Source organism: Biomphalaria glabrata, chromosome 14, assembly GCF_947242115.1.
Source record: "Biomphalaria glabrata chromosome 14, xgBioGlab47.1, whole genome shotgun sequence".
Lineage (NCBI taxonomy): Eukaryota > Metazoa > Mollusca > Gastropoda > Planorbidae > Biomphalaria > Biomphalaria glabrata.
In genome coordinates this window covers 26948734-26968250 of record NC_074724.1, presented here as the reverse complement: position 1 = coordinate 26968250, position 19517 = coordinate 26948734, and the positions used below count along the sequence as shown (strand labels likewise).

At 35.3% G+C, this 19517-nt stretch overlaps 1 protein-coding gene across 2 annotated transcripts in view; it reads left to right on the top strand.

Moving 5' to 3' along the window:
* Positions 1–18539, top strand: part of LOC106055173 (ammonium transporter Rh type A-like) — a 42479-nt gene extending 23940 nt beyond the window's left edge. Inside the window, exons 3-11 of one of the 2 annotated variants that reach the window (XM_056010164.1) lie at positions 3833–4025; positions 5590–5740; positions 6902–7046; positions 8521–8687; positions 9490–9627; positions 10388–10518; positions 12448–12593; positions 16448–16595; positions 17654–18539. In XM_056010164.1, the coding sequence (XP_055866139.1) occupies positions 3833–4025; positions 5590–5740; positions 6902–7046; positions 8521–8687; positions 9490–9627; positions 10388–10518; positions 12448–12593; positions 16448–16595; positions 17654–17702 (1268 nt within the window). In that variant the 3' untranslated portion in view covers positions 17703–18539. Of the gene's footprint in view, positions 1–3832; positions 4026–5589; positions 5741–6901; positions 7047–8520; positions 8688–9489; positions 9628–10387; positions 10519–12447; positions 12594–16447; positions 16615–17653 lie in introns of both variants that reach the window. The other variant, XM_056010165.1, reaches the window with a different exon arrangement.
* The last annotated feature ends 978 nt before the right edge of the window (positions 18540–19517 follow it).

The following is a 19517-nucleotide window of genomic DNA, read 5'->3' as shown; positions in this document are numbered from 1 at the left end:
CCTAAATCGAAATAATTCATGTCTGTTGATTTTAATCATCTTATGCACATTTAAATAGATAAGATAAATAGATTGATTACCTAGATCTTTCTAGATTATGTATCTAAAAATTGCAAAAATAATAATTATGAGACGAGAGTACTCTTATTTTTTGACGTTCAAGTACTAGGTCTAGATTTAAAAATTAAATTATATGCTACATAGGTTAGGGTTAAAAAAAACAACAACTTTACTTCTCATAACTACTTTAAAAAACAAAGCCTTGTTTCAACTTTTAAAAAAATTTCACGACCTTTTTTGCAGTGTTAAAAGATCTCCATGTCCAGTCTAGATATAATATACATACATATGAGCTACCTTTTTTTTTGGAATTTTCTGTGTAAAAAATAACGGAAATGTTGATAAACTATGTTTTTAAAAGTATATGAACATTTTAGTTCAATTTTTCAGCAATTCAGAATCAAATTCTCTAAGCTCATCTTTTTGTAACACAAAATAATTTAATAAAGAGAAAGAATTCGACTCTCATTCTATGACAAACCCACTTCAAAACAAAATGGCAACCAACTAGCGGTAATAAAGGAATGTTGATAGCAAGATCTACTGCCGCGCATTGAGATGATGTTAGAACTAGAGCTCAATACTTTTTTTATTTAGTTGGTAACAGTGAAAGTTTAGTTTAGCGTCCTTGATCTTTTTTTAGTTTAACCTGAAAATCTTTCCAATAGTCCCTAACAGATTTAGTCTCGGAAGGTGATTCTGTTGTGTCATGTTGCCAACTCTGGTTTTATTGTTTCGTCCAAAATGTTGTATGCATGCCAACGAGAAAAAAATAGGTTTTAAGGTCGTAGTGAAAATACAAGAGATGTGTGTGTGTGTTTGGTGGAGGGTGTGTCGAGAAGAATCAATTACCTTTTTATTTTTAAACTACTCCTCTGTAACGACCCAATATATAGGTCACTTCAGCATGTGACTAACACCGGACATCAACAGGGGGAAGAAATCGGAACGTAAACTAATTTTTGTTGTCCAGACATAAGTGACGTCTGGGAGGATAACTCGCGAGGCATGTGAGAGGTCACAGTAACATGAAACATTATGCGCAGACAGGTAGTGCTTCCAAATGTAATCAACCATAGACTTATTTCAGAAAAACAAGCAAAATTTAAAAATATAAAAAAAACAACATTTATATGGTGGAGAACAACTCCACCTGTACAGCTATACATGTCAATAATGTACATGCAAACACCTACCAGTTAGTTTTCATTGCTAATGATTAGTTTAGAAAACAAAAGTGAACTCAAAGCTCGAATGGTACTAGGAAACGATAATCTTGTATGTATCAGTCAAAGCGAAGTATATAGCAAAATGCGTCACAACGTCTCTACGTAATATTTAGACTTAACTCTTTCTCTCCTAATCGACGATACCATCGTTGATTTGACCTCATTGAATTAAATTAATTCTTAATTTTATAAACTTGACTTTGTGTTACATAAAAAGAACACGCATTTCCCTTTAATCCTATACCAAATACAACATTGTCTGATAACAAACAACAAAGCTATTGAAGCCCAATCATAGCAGGCTAGTGAGATAGTAATGAGCCAAATGAAGAATTCCTTCGAAACGTGGAAAAATAATTACTGAGAGAAAGAGTTAAGTCTCAACAGTAAAGCTTCACCTAATGACATGCATATCAGACTAAAAGGTTACATACATTGGAGATTATCACCATATGAACTTTAAACAATATCATCTCTTCTTTGTTTAGTTTTCAATTATAAGGTCTGCCTTATATTGCTAATTGAAAACAACAATACAGAAGAATAAAAGAAATAGCAGACGATATAACGTAACTTTAAAAAAAATGAAAAGAGCTTACGTTTTTTTTTTTTTTGTGGGTTGGGGGGAGGGACTATGAAATAAATTAAACAATGCCAAGGAAGCCATCACTGTTGCCAAGGAAGCCATCACTGTTGCCAACTTAGTAATAAAAATAACTTAGTGATACAAGCGTAAGAGCTTAGAAAAGTTGATTTTCCAGGACTGAAAAAATACATAGTTTATCAACACTTCCTTTGTTCTCGACACCGGACGCACCAAGAAGCTAGGTATTTATAGTTATCCGCCATAAATGAAAATCCCCTATGGTTCTTAAATGTATAGACTCGTTTCATCTTAAACATTAAATACGTCTAGAGTCTAGACTCTAGAGTATGATTTTCTTTATCTACGTTGAACTTTATACAATAGAAATATGGGCCAAAATATGTAGGTCACAGCTGGGGCTGCGTATCCACGGGAAATACTGCATTCCTCATTAATTTTCGGACTCGAAGATAAGCTCTATTATTATCATTGTCAGTTAATACGTTGACAAGATAGGTGTCAAGGTCTCTGCGATGGGATTAGTCCTTGTCTCTTGCACTGACCTACACCGATATTCATTAAACCAGAACACGATCCGGGGTAAAAGCATGTGTAGGCCCTATCATCTTGTCGTCTGCGTGTCTGCTGGAATCTCATTAAAAATAATCTCGCCAACGAGATTAAAGGAATGCTGTAAACACATTAGTCTAGGTGAAATTACGAAGTAAAAAGTGGTACTTTTGCTTTGATTTGCATCTCAATATAGATCTACATTTTGTTTTGAAAGAAAATCTGTAACGAGTTAAAAGTTTACTTTGGTTTATTTTTAAATATAAGACTTTTTTTTTTATTATTAAAAAAAAGGTTACATTTAAAACGAAGAGGTCTAAATACCGAAACACTACTTCAGGCAAATAAATGTTTTAAGACTAAAAAAAAACACAAAAACAATTGCTTTGCACTTAACAAATAACTAACAATAGGCCTACCAACTGAAACTGTTTTTGCTGAAATGGACTATTGAAGCCTATGAAGTAAGGCAGTCTTTCCTAAGTTGAAGCCTACATTTGTTTTCTACTGTGCAAACAAATGAGAAGTTCTGCGTAACATATGATAATATATTTTAATTCTACGGTGCTAAAAAAAAAAATAAGTACGCAAAATGAACACGGTTTTGAAAAATCTATAGTTTATCAATATATAGTTCGTCCATCGTGGTTCGATGATGACCACTTTGTCTGTCATCCAGGGGGCTGAGGGCTTTGCACTGGGGTTCTATGCCTCCTAATGTGGCTGGTGAGACCTATGTGAGCCCGGAATGTTCGGCTGCACACTAGGCATGTTATTCCAGCTGGAGCTAGTGTCAGTGGCCTTGTTTTTCTTCTCTGACGTTTTTCTTCTGCCAGCGCTGTTCTCTTTTCCTCAGCAACCCGTGCACCAGTTTTCAATATTTCCGTATTCTCAACACCGGATACTCCAAAATTCTTCTTATTTATGGATTATAAATTTGAAGCTAAAACAGATGAATGATACATACATATTGAATATAAATGAAAAGTAGCAGCAGTTACCAAGTATTTCTAAATGAAAGTAGTGAATTAAATGCGACGAAAATGAGGGACAGCGCCGACCGAGGCCCGAACCAGTGACCCTGGAAATGGCAACAACGCTTTGCAGTGCAATTCTGCTAGGTGCTGTTTTTCATTTATGTTCAATGTCTATATATTTAAGGATTAGCCTCCGTTTTATGCTTGCGTTTGTTTCTAAATTTTTAGCTTTTGAGATGTCTCCTATAAAACGGCATAAACACGACTGTCTTTCCCCTCGAGAGTCACTGGATCCATCGAATCTCTATTCATTTTAACAAATTATAATCATTGAAATGTTGATAAAAGTTTGTTGTTATAGTTGTTATAGTTGTTATAGTTGTTATAGTTGCTTTTCTTCTTGCTTCCAGATTTCCAGGATGTCAACGCCATGATTTTTGTCGGCTTCGGCTTTTTGATGACTTTCCTGAAGAGTTACGGCTTCGGTGCGGTGGGTCTCAACTTGATGGTCAGCGCCATTTGTGTCCAGTGGGCAGCTATAGTTCGAGGCTTTATCCATAATGACATTATAGGCGGCGAGAAGTTTCACATCACGGTCGTGGAGTAAGTATTGCGTGTAGCAACATTGATTTCAAGTTGGCAAATGTCCATATTTGACTAACTCGCCAAGTACACAAATAAAGTACAGTTTGAACAATTGTCAATGTCGCAAGAAGCCTTTTACTTTGTAGCATACAAATATGAATATATCTTTTCTTTTTTTGCTTCCTCCTTAAAGGAAAAAGTTGCAATTAGTTTTGTGCGATCTGTCAGTCCGTCTTACACCTTCAGATCTTCAAAAACTAGAAATGGTCTTGAAACTCCAATGCCCCGATGTTTTAAGTGTAACAGTAGTAACAGTAACGTTTTGTATTTTGAAAGAAAACCGTTTTTTTGTTTTTATAAATAAAATATCTATTGCTTGATAGTGTTATCAACATGTCCATTTGATAAAAAAGTCTACAGTTTCATACATTTATCCTAATGTCCATTTTCTTATGTTTTGACTTAAGTCTACAGTTAGATAGTCTTATCCACATGTCCATTTTTTTAATGTCTTGACAAAGGTCTACAGTTAGATAGTCTTATCCACATGTCCATTTTTTTAATGTCTTGACAAAGGTCTACAGTTAGATAGTCTTATCCACATGTCCATTTTTTAAATGTCTTGACAAAAGTCTACAGTTAGATAGTCTTATCCACATGTCCATTTTTTAAATGTCTTGACAAAAGTCTTCAGTTAGATAGTCTTATCCACATCTCCCTTTTCTAATGTCTTGACAAAAGTCTACAGTTAGATAGTCTTATCCACATGTCCATTTTTTTAATGTCTTGACAAAAGTCTACAGTTAGATAGTCTTATCCACATCTCCCTTTTCTAATGTCTTGACAAAAGTCTACAGTTAGATAGTCTTATCCACATCTCCCTTTTCTAATGTCTTGACAAAAGTCTACAGTTAGATAGTCTTATCCACATGTCCATTTTTTTAATGTCTTGACAAAAGTCTACAGTTAGATAGTCTTATCCCCATCTCCCTTTTCTAATGTCTTGACAAAAGTCTACAGTTAGATAGTGTTATCCACATCTCCCTTTTCTAATGTCTTGACAAAAGTCTACAGTTAGATAGTCTTATCCACATCTCCCTTTTCTAATGTCTTGACAAAAGTCTACAGTTAGATAGTCTTATCCACATCTCCCTTTTCTAATGTCTTGACAAAAGTCTACAGTTAGATAGTCTTATCCACATCTCCCTTTTCTAATGTCTTGACAAAAGTCTACAGTTAGATAGTCTTATCCACATCTCCCTTTTCTAATGTCATGACAAAAGTCTACAGTTAGATAGTGTTATCCACATCTCCCTTTTCTAATGTCATGACAAAAGTCTACAGTTAGATAGTGTTATCCACATTTCCCTTTTCTAATGTCATGACAAAAGTCTACAGTTAGATAGTCTTATCCACATCTCCCTTTTCTAATGTCATGACAAAAGTCTACAGTTAGATAGTCTTATCCACATCTCCCTTTTCTAATGTCATGACAAAAGTCTACAGTTAGATAGTGTTATCATAAATGTCTACAGTTACCTATTACGACTCTGAGAGTCTTATAACTTGTTTACTTCGACAGTATGGTCACCTATGACTTCGCCACAGCCACTGTCCTCATCTCTTTCGGCGCCGTCCTGGGAAAGGTCAGTCCAGTCCAGCTCGTCATCATGGGCATCTTTGAGGTCTTGCTGGCTCAGATTAACGAGTACATCGGTATCGACCTGCTTCACGTGAGTAGTCTGTTTGACCTAATCGCTTGACCATTATCCTTGCACCAATTATAGTTTAATTATATGAACATTACAAGGAGACCGCTGCTTGTATGTATGCAGTCTAACAGAATAGACCATTGCGCTCACAGCGAATTAATGTTAATAAATGACCGCTACAGGTAGACAGCTCAAAGATTGCATATGTGTAGTCTAATAAACGTAATAAGATAAGATAAGATAAGATGTTTGTATTGGTCTAAAAATTACACGAAACCAACCAGAACATACATGCGAATAACAAATTAGATAGACGATTACACAGGTACAGATTACAACTAAAGTCCTAACCATAAGAGTACTTCAGAAACTCTTGAAAGTTATATAACTGACCTATCATAAGATATGGCATTGGGATTCTCTAAAAACAGCAGATGGACAATTTTCAACTATGATGGGCTGGATATGGCCGTATGTCTTATAGTCTATCATTAGCAACTATTTTAAAAAGTAACTGCGAAGGAAAGCGTTCTCAGAGAGGTCAACAAAAGTAAATGTGCAAGAAAAAGCGTTCTCAGAGAGGTCAACAAAAGTAAATGTGCAAGAAAAAGCGTTCTCAGAGAGGTCAACAAAAAGTAAATGTGCAAGAAAAAGCGTTCTCAGAGAGGTCAACAAAAGTAAATGTGCAAGAAAAAGCGTTCTCAGAGAGGTCAACAAAAATAAATGTGCAAGAAAAAGCGTTCTCGGAGAGGTCAACAAAAGTAAATGTGCAAGAAAAAGCGTTCTCAGAGAGGTCAACAAAAGTAAATCTGCAAGAAAAAGCGTTCTCGGAGAGGTCAACAAAAGTAAATGTGCAAGAAAAAGCGTTCTCAGAGAGGTCAACAAAAGAGATACACAGATACCAACAACCCTGAAGGAATGATAAATCAATGGCCGGAAAGAAATGAGATTGTGCTCAACTCAAACCACATAACTCTATTTGGAAATCGAGGACAAAATCTCTTCTGACTTCGTGACTCTCTTCTCCTTATGCTAAATGAATGTATCCCTCTGTTCCCCTTTTCTTTTCACTGAAAAGTCCATTCAAAGCTGTGAGGGGAAAAAAGAGTGGTGGCATACATCAAAACATAGACATACAATCTTCAATTGTATTGTATACTTGTACTACTTATTGTTTATTAGGTAAGAGATATAGGAGAGTCTATGTTCATTCATACCTTCGGGGCCTACTTCGGTTTGGCAGTGGCCAGAGTCCTGTACACACCTGATGTAGAAAAGTCCAACAAAGAGGGCAGCGTGTACCACTCGGATATCTTCGCAATGATTGGTACGTACCCAAAATAAAATCATATATAGAGTCATGGGCGTAGCCAGGATTTTTTTCGGCACCCTCCCCCTCGTGTAAACACACATTCTGACCCTTCATTCTTTCGGAACACGTTTATTGTACCCTAGAATAGGTTCTTCCTGGAGTAAGTAGAAAAATTGTTGATTCCCCGCCCTTGCTGAAGCCTCTTCCTACCGGCTCTAAGGACCTCCATGAACGTGTACTGAAGTACTAGGATGTCCCTGTTTACACTTTCCTTGTAATGGCCTCCATGTTATCACAACTCTTATTATGTGTAATTCATTTTGTCGGATAACATGTCCCGCTAATGTTATGTGACGCTCTGGCACAACTTTACTAAGGTTGATTGAGACCCGATCTCTATAACTGACTCCTAAAATCCGTCTTAGCCATCTTTGTTGAGCCACATTTAGTCCTTTTTCAATTTTGGCAGATGACTATTCACTGCACTTTAGTAATGGAGCCCAGCCACTGGTAGAAATTTGTAATCTCTCTTGGCTTCGCTCTTGGAATTAGGTGACTGTAGTTTGCTTGAGATTTTATATCGAAAAGGGAAGTTTTATCGTCAAAATCATCTGTTGGGGGGTTTTAAACTAAATAATCTCTGGAGTTTTTTTTAATAAGCTCAAAACCCTTTTGGCTACGCTCATAGATTTTTGAGTGCGTAATTTGCTTTTTTTATATTGAAGAGGGGGATTTAACTACAAAAACCCCTGGAAGGGGGTTTTAAAGACAAAACCCCTCTTGGTTACGCTCGTATAATCTGTTATTGATGTATGGATAATCTTGTATTGAAGAGGGTCTTATCTTAAATTTCAGAGGGGGTTTTTAAAATCAAAATCTTCCTTAGTTATTGTCATGGAATTTGTGTATTGTCGATTGTCGTTTGCATTATTATAATTTTTTTTTTGGTTTTGTTTTATAGAAGAGGGGTGTTTAACAGTAAAAAAAACACTGGTAGGGGGATTTAAACTCAAAACCCTATTGGCTACGCTGGGGCAAGTGATGGTTTAGTATTAAAATCTCAGCAGCTAAATTAAACAAAATCAAAGCAAAAAATCAGTCACTAAATTCCGACCCCCACCCCTGCGCAGCGGTGTGATTTCGGGGGGGAGGGGGATTGAACGCTATGCCCAAAGAAAGAGTTCTAAATCATTATGAAGATATATATATGAATCAAATCTATTATTTATTATTGTGAAAGCTGCACCTAGCATTGGGCTAGCATTAACTCCGGTATTTGTTTACTTGGCGACTCCCAAACATTCTATCTTTTAAATTAATTTTTATTATTATTTTAGTGCCCAGTGATTTTTTAAAAATTGTATTACTTTCAACGATTAAGACTATGGCTTAAATATTCCTGGCCCATTGGTGAAATCGATGGGGCCGCCTCTGAGTTTGTGTGATAACACAAGCTCTCTTTGTAATCTTGTTTGTTTTTTATTTTAAGGTACCGTTTTCTTGTGGATCTATTGGCCCTCTTTCAATGGCGGCTTCGCAGACGATCAACAGCAAAGGGATAGAGCTTATTTGAATACGTTTTTATCACTCTGCGCATGCACGGCGGTTACCTTTGCTATATCTAGTTTAGTGGACAAGGAAGGAAGGTTGAACATGGTTAGTTGAATAGAGATCCATTTTTAGGAGGATTTGTCGTGTTTCTATGAGTTTGTTTTTTTTAAGCGCCATTTTTTCGGCATTTGAGTGTGTCTGAATGGATAAAAAGGCCAAAGTTTGTGTAGATATTATACAAAGTTTATGCTAGTGATTAGGTACAGAGAGAGAGAGAGAGAGAGAGAGAGAGAGAAAGAAAGAAAGAAAGAGGTTGAGAAACATAGATGATAAAGAAAGAGAGAGGGAGAGAGAGAGCGAGAGACTGACACAGCACTTGTGTCCCTACGTTGCATCGAGACTATTCGTTATAGAAGACATCAACACTGACCTGCAACGTCACAACCTGTGGGCAGTTTAGACCAATTGCTTGTTGCCACGTCGTACAGTTCAGTGTTCAGGTCTTCTATAATGAATGGCCTCGGTTACATAGATTCAACGCTTCTCGCGTTTTTGTTTCCTCAATGTTACTGTTTGCGGGGCTTTTTCATTGCATGAACCAAAGATTTGGAGCTGACTACCGAGTACCAGCCTTGTTCAGACAAACCCCATGCATCACTACATTCTAGAAGAGCATTAAGAGCTCCCTTTTTAAATGTTTTTTTTTTTCAAATTAGTTTGTCTTTTTAACTCTTGTTTGGGTCTGTTTTGTTATCATACTGCTTTGCGCCTACATTATGTTGTTGTTGTTGTTTTTTTGGCATTGTGTGAATCTGGCGCTAGATCTATCGATAAATAAAAAACGCTTTCCCCAAAACCAAATGAAAATATTCCTTGCATTGACTTCACAATCTGTCACCCGTATCAGGTCCATGTACAGAACTCTACACTGGCAGGAGGTGTTGCTGTCGGGGCCTCAGCACAGATGCCAATGCATCCGTTTGGTGCCATGATATTCGGCTGCGTGGCTGGCCTCATCAGCGTTCTAGGATACAGGTTCCTTACAGTAAGTTTACAATAAAGTCTAGGATACAGGTTCATTATACTAAATTTACAGGTTCCTTAAAATACACTATACGGGTTCTTTACAGTAAGTTTAGGATACGGGTTCCGTACAGTAAAGTATATGATAGAGGTTCCTTGTAGTACGTTTACTATACAGGGCCCTTGCAGTAAGTTGAGGATACAGGTTCCTTACAGTTAGTTTACGATGGGGGAACCTTACATTAAAGTTTATGATAGAGGTTCCTTATAGCAAGTTGATGATACAGGTTCTTTACAGTAAGTTTATGTTACAGGTTCCTTACAGTAAGTTTACTATACAGTTTCCTAATTGTAAGTTGAGGATACAGGCTCCTTACATTAAGTTTATGATGTTACAGGTTCTTTACCAGTAAAGTTTAGGATTTAGGTTCCTTACAATAGGTTTGCAATACAGGTTTCTTACAATAAAATTTATGAGATAGGTTCCTTACAGTAAGGTTTAGGATAAAAAATCCTTACAGCAGGTTTAGGATACATGTCTCGTGCAGTAAACGTAGCTGACATCAACAAAAGTATAAGATTCATTATTTACAGTTTACCAAATTTCAAAATCCGCGAAAAGATAACAATTTGTTAATGTAACTGAGGGAGACATTTCACTGCCTAAATTCTGAAAAAAAAACAACAATAGATTGTTGCTACTTTATTAGCATCAACAACAACTGGACAAGTTTCAAACTACCTAAATGAAAGGCCCCTCAATTTTTCCTGGCTTATTTCAGCCTCTGATGAGAAAGTACATGAAGATCCACGACACGTGCGGTGTGAACAACCTCCATGGGATGCCGGGATTGTTGGCGGCCATTGGTGCTGCAGTGCTGGCTGGTATATCCGGTTCTTGGTCTGAACACGAGTAAGTAACTGAACTTTGTAGAGTTTGTTCATTTTCAAGGATACGAGTTCAAGACTCGGGTGACAGGACGGGTAAGGAATATTTGGACTCCAGACAAAAAGGTACTTGAGGACCCATCTGCCTTCTCCCCAACATGACAAAAACCTTCAAATCGTTAAAATGGTGCATTAAGTAAGCGTGAAGAGGGACCCCTTTCTTTTGGGCTTTGTTTGTACCTCCTTCCCTCCCCCTTTTCCCGATGCGCGGGAACTGCTTGGACCGGAACACTCTTTGGTTTTCCTCTTCTTTGACATCCAATAAAAACATTTCTAATAATTCTGCACTTATTATTTATGTAGCTAGATGAATTTATGCAAAGCTTCTGTCTGGGTGGATTCTTTTAAACTTTTGTTGTTTTTTCTCCCACTTTCGATTCTCGGATCAAGTTGACATTGTGCACAATTATTCTTTGTACCTGACAACACATGAATCAATCACAAAATTTATCAATTTGTGGTAATTAATTATTTTTTTGTTTTAAATTGAAAAAGGGGAGATAACACTTGCAATATTGAGGGTGGGGGAAATGTCAGAAATGAAACGGTTTGCTCCCTTCAATCAATATAAGCTGTGTTTGTTTGTTTATTACCAAGCTTATATCAACTCACTCTGTCTGTCTGTCTGTCTGTCTGGTACAAATTTGAACATGTTTTGCCTTCCACTTCCCATTCTTGGATCAAGTTGAAACCTTGCACAATAATTCATAATACAAGACGTTAATCGATCAAAAAATTTAACAATTAGTTCATTGCTCATTGGTGATTAATTATTTAGTTTGATATCGAAATAATGGGCATAATGTTACTTAATGAGAGTTGTTTAATCGTTTTATTACGTTTTGCCGCGCTATGTCTTCCACTTCCTGTTCTCGGATCAAGTTGAAATTTCGCGTAATTATTCATACTCGATGACAATATAAGAATAAATCCAAGAAGTAACCAATTAGTTAATCAATAATTACTAATTAATTAATTTGTTTTAGATGCGTCAGAAAGGGAGCTAAGCCCTGCTATTTTCAGAAAAATGGCTGTGATTGGCGGTTATTTCCCTTAGATAAGCTTTTTATTTTTAAAACGAGTTCTTTTTGTTTGTTTAAGTTTTTTTCTTTTTTTTTTTTTTTTTTGGTATATTTTGCTTGTTATTTCTTTTTGTAAGTTCTACATCAAATGTATCTTAGAGGTTAACTCTTTCTCTCCGTAATTATGTTTCCACGTTTCGACGTAATTCTCAATTTCGCTGAATAATATTTCACTCCCCTGTTATGATTATGCGTCAATAGTTTTGTCGTTTGTCATCAGGAAATGTTTTATTTGGTCTAGAATTAAAGGGGAATGCATGCTCTTTTTATATAACACAAAAAAAATAATTATAAAATTATACATTAATTTAATTTAATGAGGTCAAATCAACGATGATATCGTCTATTAGGAGAAAAAGAGTTTAAAAACACTGGATGTTCAACGTTCCCTATGTCTGAGAATTAAGTTAACCCTGTCTCTTGGCATTACTTTGATTAAATTGTAGTTCTAGTATTGTGAGGATGAGTTTACAGCTAGCTATAGACATAGCTCTGGGTTTATCTAAGTTTTAGGGCAATCATAAGGACAAGTATTAACATTAGCTCACGTTTGGGTTTGTACTACAACTAGAATGTTATCAAACGTTTAAAATAATCTTTCTTTTGATTAATGGACGCCATTTTTTTATTATCTGCCTCCATTTCTAATTTTTAATTAAATCTACCTCACTCATTAAAAAAAACACACTACCACAGACTTATATAATATATAGGTGCACTGTGTACACTACCTTATTGCTGCGAAAGCGTCTCGTAGTAAATGAAAACGGCATAAAATTTCATGCACTGACATAGATAAATTGTTCTTTCAGTCGCAGAGCTATCTTCCCGGAGACTTTTGACGGCGACTCTGGTGTGGAAGGGGCTTTAGGCAGGACACCGGTGGAACAAGGGGGCTACCAGTTTCTCGTGGTCGTCATAACCTTCTTCTTCGCCATCGCAGGTGGAACCTTTACAGGTAATTAGCCGAACAATTCTATGTGACTCTTGGGTACTCGGGTGGCTGTTATTATCAGAGAAGTTTTTTAAATTAACTTAATTAACTTTTCTGCAATTATCTTATGACCACCAATCTTGAAAATAGGTTTATTACAAATCTTATATCAACTAGCTCTGCCTGTCTGTCTGTCTGTCTGGTCAAAAGTTTGTAAACGTTATTTCTTTCACACCCGTTCTCGGATCAAGTTGAAACTTTACACAATAATTCATTGGCATAGGCAAGACATAAATTAATACAAAAATTAACACATTAGTCAATTAATTATATTTTTTTGATACCAACAAGGAAAATTAATCCCTCAGTATTAACATATTAAAGCTAAATATGTTGGTTTTCGTCCACTTAGATAATTGAATACGTTATTGCACTGAGCCAATTCTCGAATCATGTTGAAAATTATAAAAAAAAAAACAATTAATCTAACAAAATATAAATCAATTTAAAAATTGACCAATTAGTCAATTAATTATAGCTAATTAATTATTTTGTTTGATTTCGAATAATGGAAATAATTTCTACATTATAGAGACTAGAGAGGTATAGTTGTAAATGCGGAGTCTTATTTTTATAGATTGCTTGTTTTATCAGTTCATGTAAACTCGATGAGTTCAGGACCACGAGAGAGTCATGTTCTTGAGAAAACAGTTTTATTTTATCAGTTTATCAGTAAGCGTGTTGTTATTTTTTTCGTTTCTTTGCAATTGTAGTTTTTTCTGAGCGTCTTGAAATAAATCCTCGATGAGTTCAGGACCATGAGAGAGTCAGCCCCCCCCCCCCCCCCCCGGCTGGCACAGTGCTTCCGCAACGTCACAATGCAACACCAAGACTGAATGTAGAAACCTGGAATCTGGAACTGGAACCTCAGACTCGAAACTTAAAACATGAAACCTGAAACGGAAAACCTGAGACTTGAAACCTGAGACGAAAACCCTATAGAAAGACAAATAGATTCTTCTAATCCTCTAATCTTCTAATGTAATTACAAAATACGAATACGACTGAATCCATATTAAAAAAAAACTTTACAATGTGAAATAAAACTGACCCTAAACAGTGGTCAATATAATCCTTCAAGAATATATACCAAGACCAACGATAAGGCTATCCAGTACCGAAGACACAAGGAAAATTCAAGAGCTCCAAAGATATAGGTATAGTTGTAAATGCGGAGTCTTATTTTTATAGATTGCTTGTTTTATCAGTTCATGTAAACTCGATGAGTTCAGGACCACGAGAGAGTCATGTTCTTGAGAAAACAGTTTTATTTTATCAGTTTATCAGTAAGCGTGTTGTTATTTTTTTCGTTTCTTTGCAATTGTAGTTTTTTCTGAGCGTCTTGAAATAAATCCTCGATGAGTTCAGGACCATGAGAGAGTCAGCCCCCCCCCCCCCGGCTGGCACAGTGCTTCCGTGTTGCACTTTCCTTGAGGGTCACGTGACTGTAGGAGTGTTTCTTCAGCTTTTTACTTTTGCTTCTTTCCTGACCCAAATGTGTCAAAGAGGTTTCAGCTTAGTGATCTTAGGTTGCGCTTAAAGCATGGAATGGGTTGCCTGAGCCAGCCAGGAAAACCAGTGACTTGACAGAATGTAAGTCCTTGGTTAACATGCATAACTTAATGCATGACGCGTAGGACGTAATCATCTTCTTTTTAAAGTAACGTCTGTATTATATAAGATAAGATAAGTCTCTGCGTTTACAAGTTTATGTGAGTTTACACAAGTGTCTGCGATTAAAAATGAATCTGACAGAGCTTACAAAAATCTCTGCGCTTGCCGGTATGTCAGTTTCTGCGGCTGTGTCAGTATTTGTTGATGTATCTGCGCTTACTGAGAATATACGAGTCTTGCAGGTCTTGTCAGGTCTTAAGATTTAATTTACTAAATTATTAAATTGTCTAGATATTAAAAGTAATATTAATTGCAACGTGTGTGTGTGTTATAATTAATTTATAATTTATTATTACTTTTAGTCCCAATGTTCAGCCCAGCAGACACACCATACACACCCAGTTGTACATAAACTAATAAACGATGTGTATGATGATTTATAATTAAATTATAAATTTAATTCAATGACATTTATACAATGAAATGACATATGACTAATGGTGATAACTGAATACAAGTGGAACTACATATAGTATGATGTGAAAAATCAATGCTTATAGTATAATTCAGATAAATACTTAATAAGTATTTAAAACAAGAATAATCACCTTAAATTATGATGTCGTTAATATTGTCTACAACAATATTTCAAGACAAAGACTCTATGAAAAGTTCAGTGTATTTCATATTCAAATGTTCATGGTAATACAAGTATCTTCTAGCCAAGACGAATGTTCACCAACAATGAAGATAACCACAGTTCAGGGTAGCACCAAAACTCACAACGTCACAATGCAACACCAAGACTGAATGTAGAAACCTGGAATCTGGAACTGGAACCTCAGACTCGAAACTTAAAACATGAAACCTGAAACGGAAAACCTGAGACTTGAAACCTGAGACGAAAACCCTATAGAAAGACAAATAGATTCTTCTAATCCTCTAATCTTCTAATGTAATTACAAAATACGAATACGACTGAATCCATATTAAAAAAAAACTTTACAATGTGAAATAAAACTGACCCTAAACAGTGGTCAATATAATCCTTCAAGAATATATACCAAGACCAACGATAAGGCTATCCAGTACCGAAGACACAATGAAAATTCAAGAGCTCCAAAGATACAACCTGCTTCAGTCGAGCAATATGGCGTGAATGCAAACGACCAAGAAGAAAAGTTTGACGTCATATGAAAAATTACGACGAAGCAACAAGGGGGAGGGCAACTAGTACACAATAAAAAAAAGCAAATGACGTCATCGCCTATTGATGTAAGCGGCGCTATTAAATAATGTACATTTTTACTATACAACTAAATAGATAGTTGCGACGGGTCTGTCAATCATTGCATGTGCTTCAGTCCTTGCTGTTGTCTTCACGCTTGGATCTGGCTGGTGTTACAAGTGTGTCTACGCTTAGAAGTACGTTGATGTGAATTTGTGTTTTACCTTCAATAGCGTTGAAAAGAGCAAATATTCTGATATCCTCGTTGTGCAGGTCTACGAAGCATTAGAGACATGGCTGGAAGTGTTTCCTAGACCATGAAGCACATAAACGCTTTCAAAAACTGCTTTCTCTGAAGCCTATGTGTCTCCGTGATAAGACTCCAAGGCTTGAACCCTACCATGACATAGGCGCGATTGACTCAATGTAGTTTTGTATTACATTGCTCCTTATGTCTCGGAAGACAATGAATGCGCCCAGGTGAATCAATGGCTTTGGTTTCGTCTTGAGACGAGGCAGAATCTGGTGTGTCTGATCAAGCCAATTATATATTTACAAAGCTTATATCAACTCACTGTCTGTCTGTCTAAAATAAATTTTGAACACGTTATTTCTCCCACACCCATTTTCGGATCAAGTTGAAACTTTACACTCTGATTATTTTGTTTGATTCATAAAAGGGAAATAAGTCATTCAGTACTAATGGCTGTGGCTAAATATGTTGGGTTTTGTCCCCAAAATAATTGTGCTCGTTGAAACTTTACACATTTTTTTAATTGTACCAAAAAAACATGAATCAATTTTAAAATTTACCAATTGGTCAATTAATCATTGGTAATTAATTACTTTAGTTCGATATTGATTACGGGAAATAAATCTTATTGTTGTTGGCTATAAATGTACAGTTGTTTCCCTTATATAAGCTTTGCTGTTTATAAAGTGCTTTTTAATATATTTTTTTCTTTCTTCTTTCCAGGCTTCATTCTTAAGCTTCCAATTTGGAACCAGCCCAAGGACAACAAAATATTCAACGACTCTGACAACTGGGAAGTTCCTGAGCACAGCGTACCAGAACCGGAACTTTTTAATATGTATAAAGTCTCCAACTCACACTCAACGCCCATGTAAAGTCTGCATTGATTGGTTGGTCCTATATGTTCGCATGCACGAGTCATTGGCTTAATCAGATAGAGATCTAAAATTAAAACTTAAAATTGGTCCTAAGAATAAATCTATAACAAAATTGTACAGTAGGCGGATATATGCCTATTTTACTGAAAAAACGTATAGATTCTAGCTGCATTTTAGAGTCTACGGTGTGCCACCAAGGCCTCTGTATTAGATCTTTAGTTTATTTTGCTTTTTTCGGTACTTAAAATTTCTTACCAATAGTTGCTTTAGCATGCCTTTAAAATTAAAATATTATCTTTCATGAGTGAGAAGTTATTGCAGAACTGAAATCTTGTTCTGTTCTGGTACAGGAAACAAATAGGGACAGAGATACACAAAGATAAAGGCACATTCCTCATTCCATATGCTAGGACAAATTTGTTCAAATACTCCTTCTTCCTTTGTGCTATTAGAGCACGGAATGAGTAGCCTGAGCTAGCCAGGAAAACCAGTGACTTTGCAGAATTTAAGTCATTGGTTAACATGCATGACTAAATGCATGACGCGTAGGATGTAATCATTTCCTACATATAAGTAACGTCTGTATTATATAATATAAGATAAGAATGATTATGTTTATTATCTTTTCATAACCCTCAAACATATATACATATTTAAAAAAAAATATATCGTTTGTAAATAATAATTTAAAATTAACATTTGGTTGAATATATTATCTGTAACTGTATAATTGCCTATATGCAAAACATATAAAAATAAAAAAATGATAATTATATTTAAACCTTTTCTTGGTCTTGAACAGGTGACAGTAGTTAATAACCTCCCTTTGGCCCTTCTCTTGAGGGAAAAGAACAAATGACACTTAACCTCCAAAACTCAGACTACGGGCCTAAAATAAAGCTTTTAACTACATATATGTCTATGGTCTATAGGAAAGCTACAAAAATACTTTTTTAAAATTAATACAATAATACTTTACTGTAAGAGCCTATGAAGCAAAACAATATGATGTATGTATGTCCTGTTATTCTTTTTTCTTATTGTTTTTCAGGGAGGTAGAAGAGAAACTACTCCAGAATACTTTCACAATCAAAGAGTAGCCAACTGTACAGAACTTAAGACGAGTTATTTTACTTTTAGATTTAAAACTTCGTTGTTCTTCATTGTCTTCCATTTATTTCTGAGAGCTTTTTGAGAAGTATGGAAAAAAAAACCTGAATGATAGCTGCTCTGAAATAAGATGCAGACATGAGGCTGAATGAAGAGAAATGCTAAGCAGACGATATTTATTTAATTTAATTTTTTTTTTTGTGTCGTCAGCTTAATCACCAAAAGTCTTGAAGAAGACATTTTGTACATGACATTATCATTTAGAATATTAAGATTATGGAATCTATACATCAATATCAATACCTGTATTTTTTAAAATCATTTTATACTATTTAATGTATGTCAACGTTGTTGTATATATATATATATATATATGTATCATTTGTTTAATTTTAATTATATAATATGTATGTACTAGGAATTATTGTTACATAAATATATTAACGATTTAATTTTTTTTTAAATGTAGTGCAATTAGGCAAGAAAGTAAATCATAATAATAATAATAATTTCGGGTTATCATCAAATACAATATAGATCTAGCTTTAATAGATAAATTCAAATTAGCCTTTCCATTTTATCTGAACTTTCATCTTAGACTTGTGAATCACTGGGAAGGAGTTGGGTGCCACAATAGTGGTGCTAGTTAAACTATGCTCCCTCCCGGCTTCTTCATTTATTACCAATTTTTGAATACGATTTGCCGTGGCTGGCAGTGTTCAACCTGTTGAACAGTCTACCGTATAACTTGATGGTGCTTTTCGTTGAAAAGATTCATTAGCTTTTAGCCTATCCTTTGTGTAGATCTGCAGTCTTTGAGGAAATTATTTATATGTGCATGTATTGATTATCACCTTTTAATAAATTACATCTATATTTGTGGGACTAACATATTTACACGTTAATTTTTTTTGGTAGACTTTAATATAAAAATTGCCCGAGAATAGATTTTAGACCTACATTTGGGATGTGACTGTGGGGGTAATCTAGATTTTTCGACAGAACCATATTTTCTTTACACAATGCTTAGTTTATTCCCTCACCCCCCCCTCCCCCCAATGGTCTTCTTGAGCCACTGAAATGGTCCCGTTAATGCATTTTTCATTGACTACATTTCGAAGTATTCCATACACTCACGCATTCTTAAGACCAATTAATTTGTACTTTAAGCAAACGTGTCTGTGTGTGTGTGTACCTAAGGGAGGCAATGAAATATCTCAATAGTCTGCTCAAATAGATTTGCAAATTACTTAATTGATGTTTAGTAGCTTAATTAAAAGTATACACTCGTCAAAACAGATACTCTTAACCAATAGCAAGGTTTTATGTAAAGACAGCTAGGTAGCACCCGTAGCTGACTTATAACAATTCTCATAAGGCATATTTAATAGTATGAACAATACAATGAAATTGTTATCTAAATGTTCATTTTTAAATGTCTTTTTTTAAACTTATTTCTTGCTTATTAAAAGTACACTGTGCCGTACTCAAATTTACATCATAATGAGATTTTAAAAAAAAAAAACACCTTCAATTGTCTTACATAATAAAAATAAAATCAATATTTTAATGTTGGGGAGGGGGGGGGACAACTTTTTGTTAAATGTGGAGAGTTGTAGACCTTTAAATCACTGACCTCTATAGTGATCTAGCCGCTTGTTTTCAAAGTAAATGATTTGGCTCTTAGAAACACCATGCTGCCAATCTTTTGTATGCCACAATGATATTATTTTGTTATATATTTTTAATGTAGTATCAAGCGGTTCAATTTTAGTGTATGTGAAAAGCATATAGGAAATGTGTGT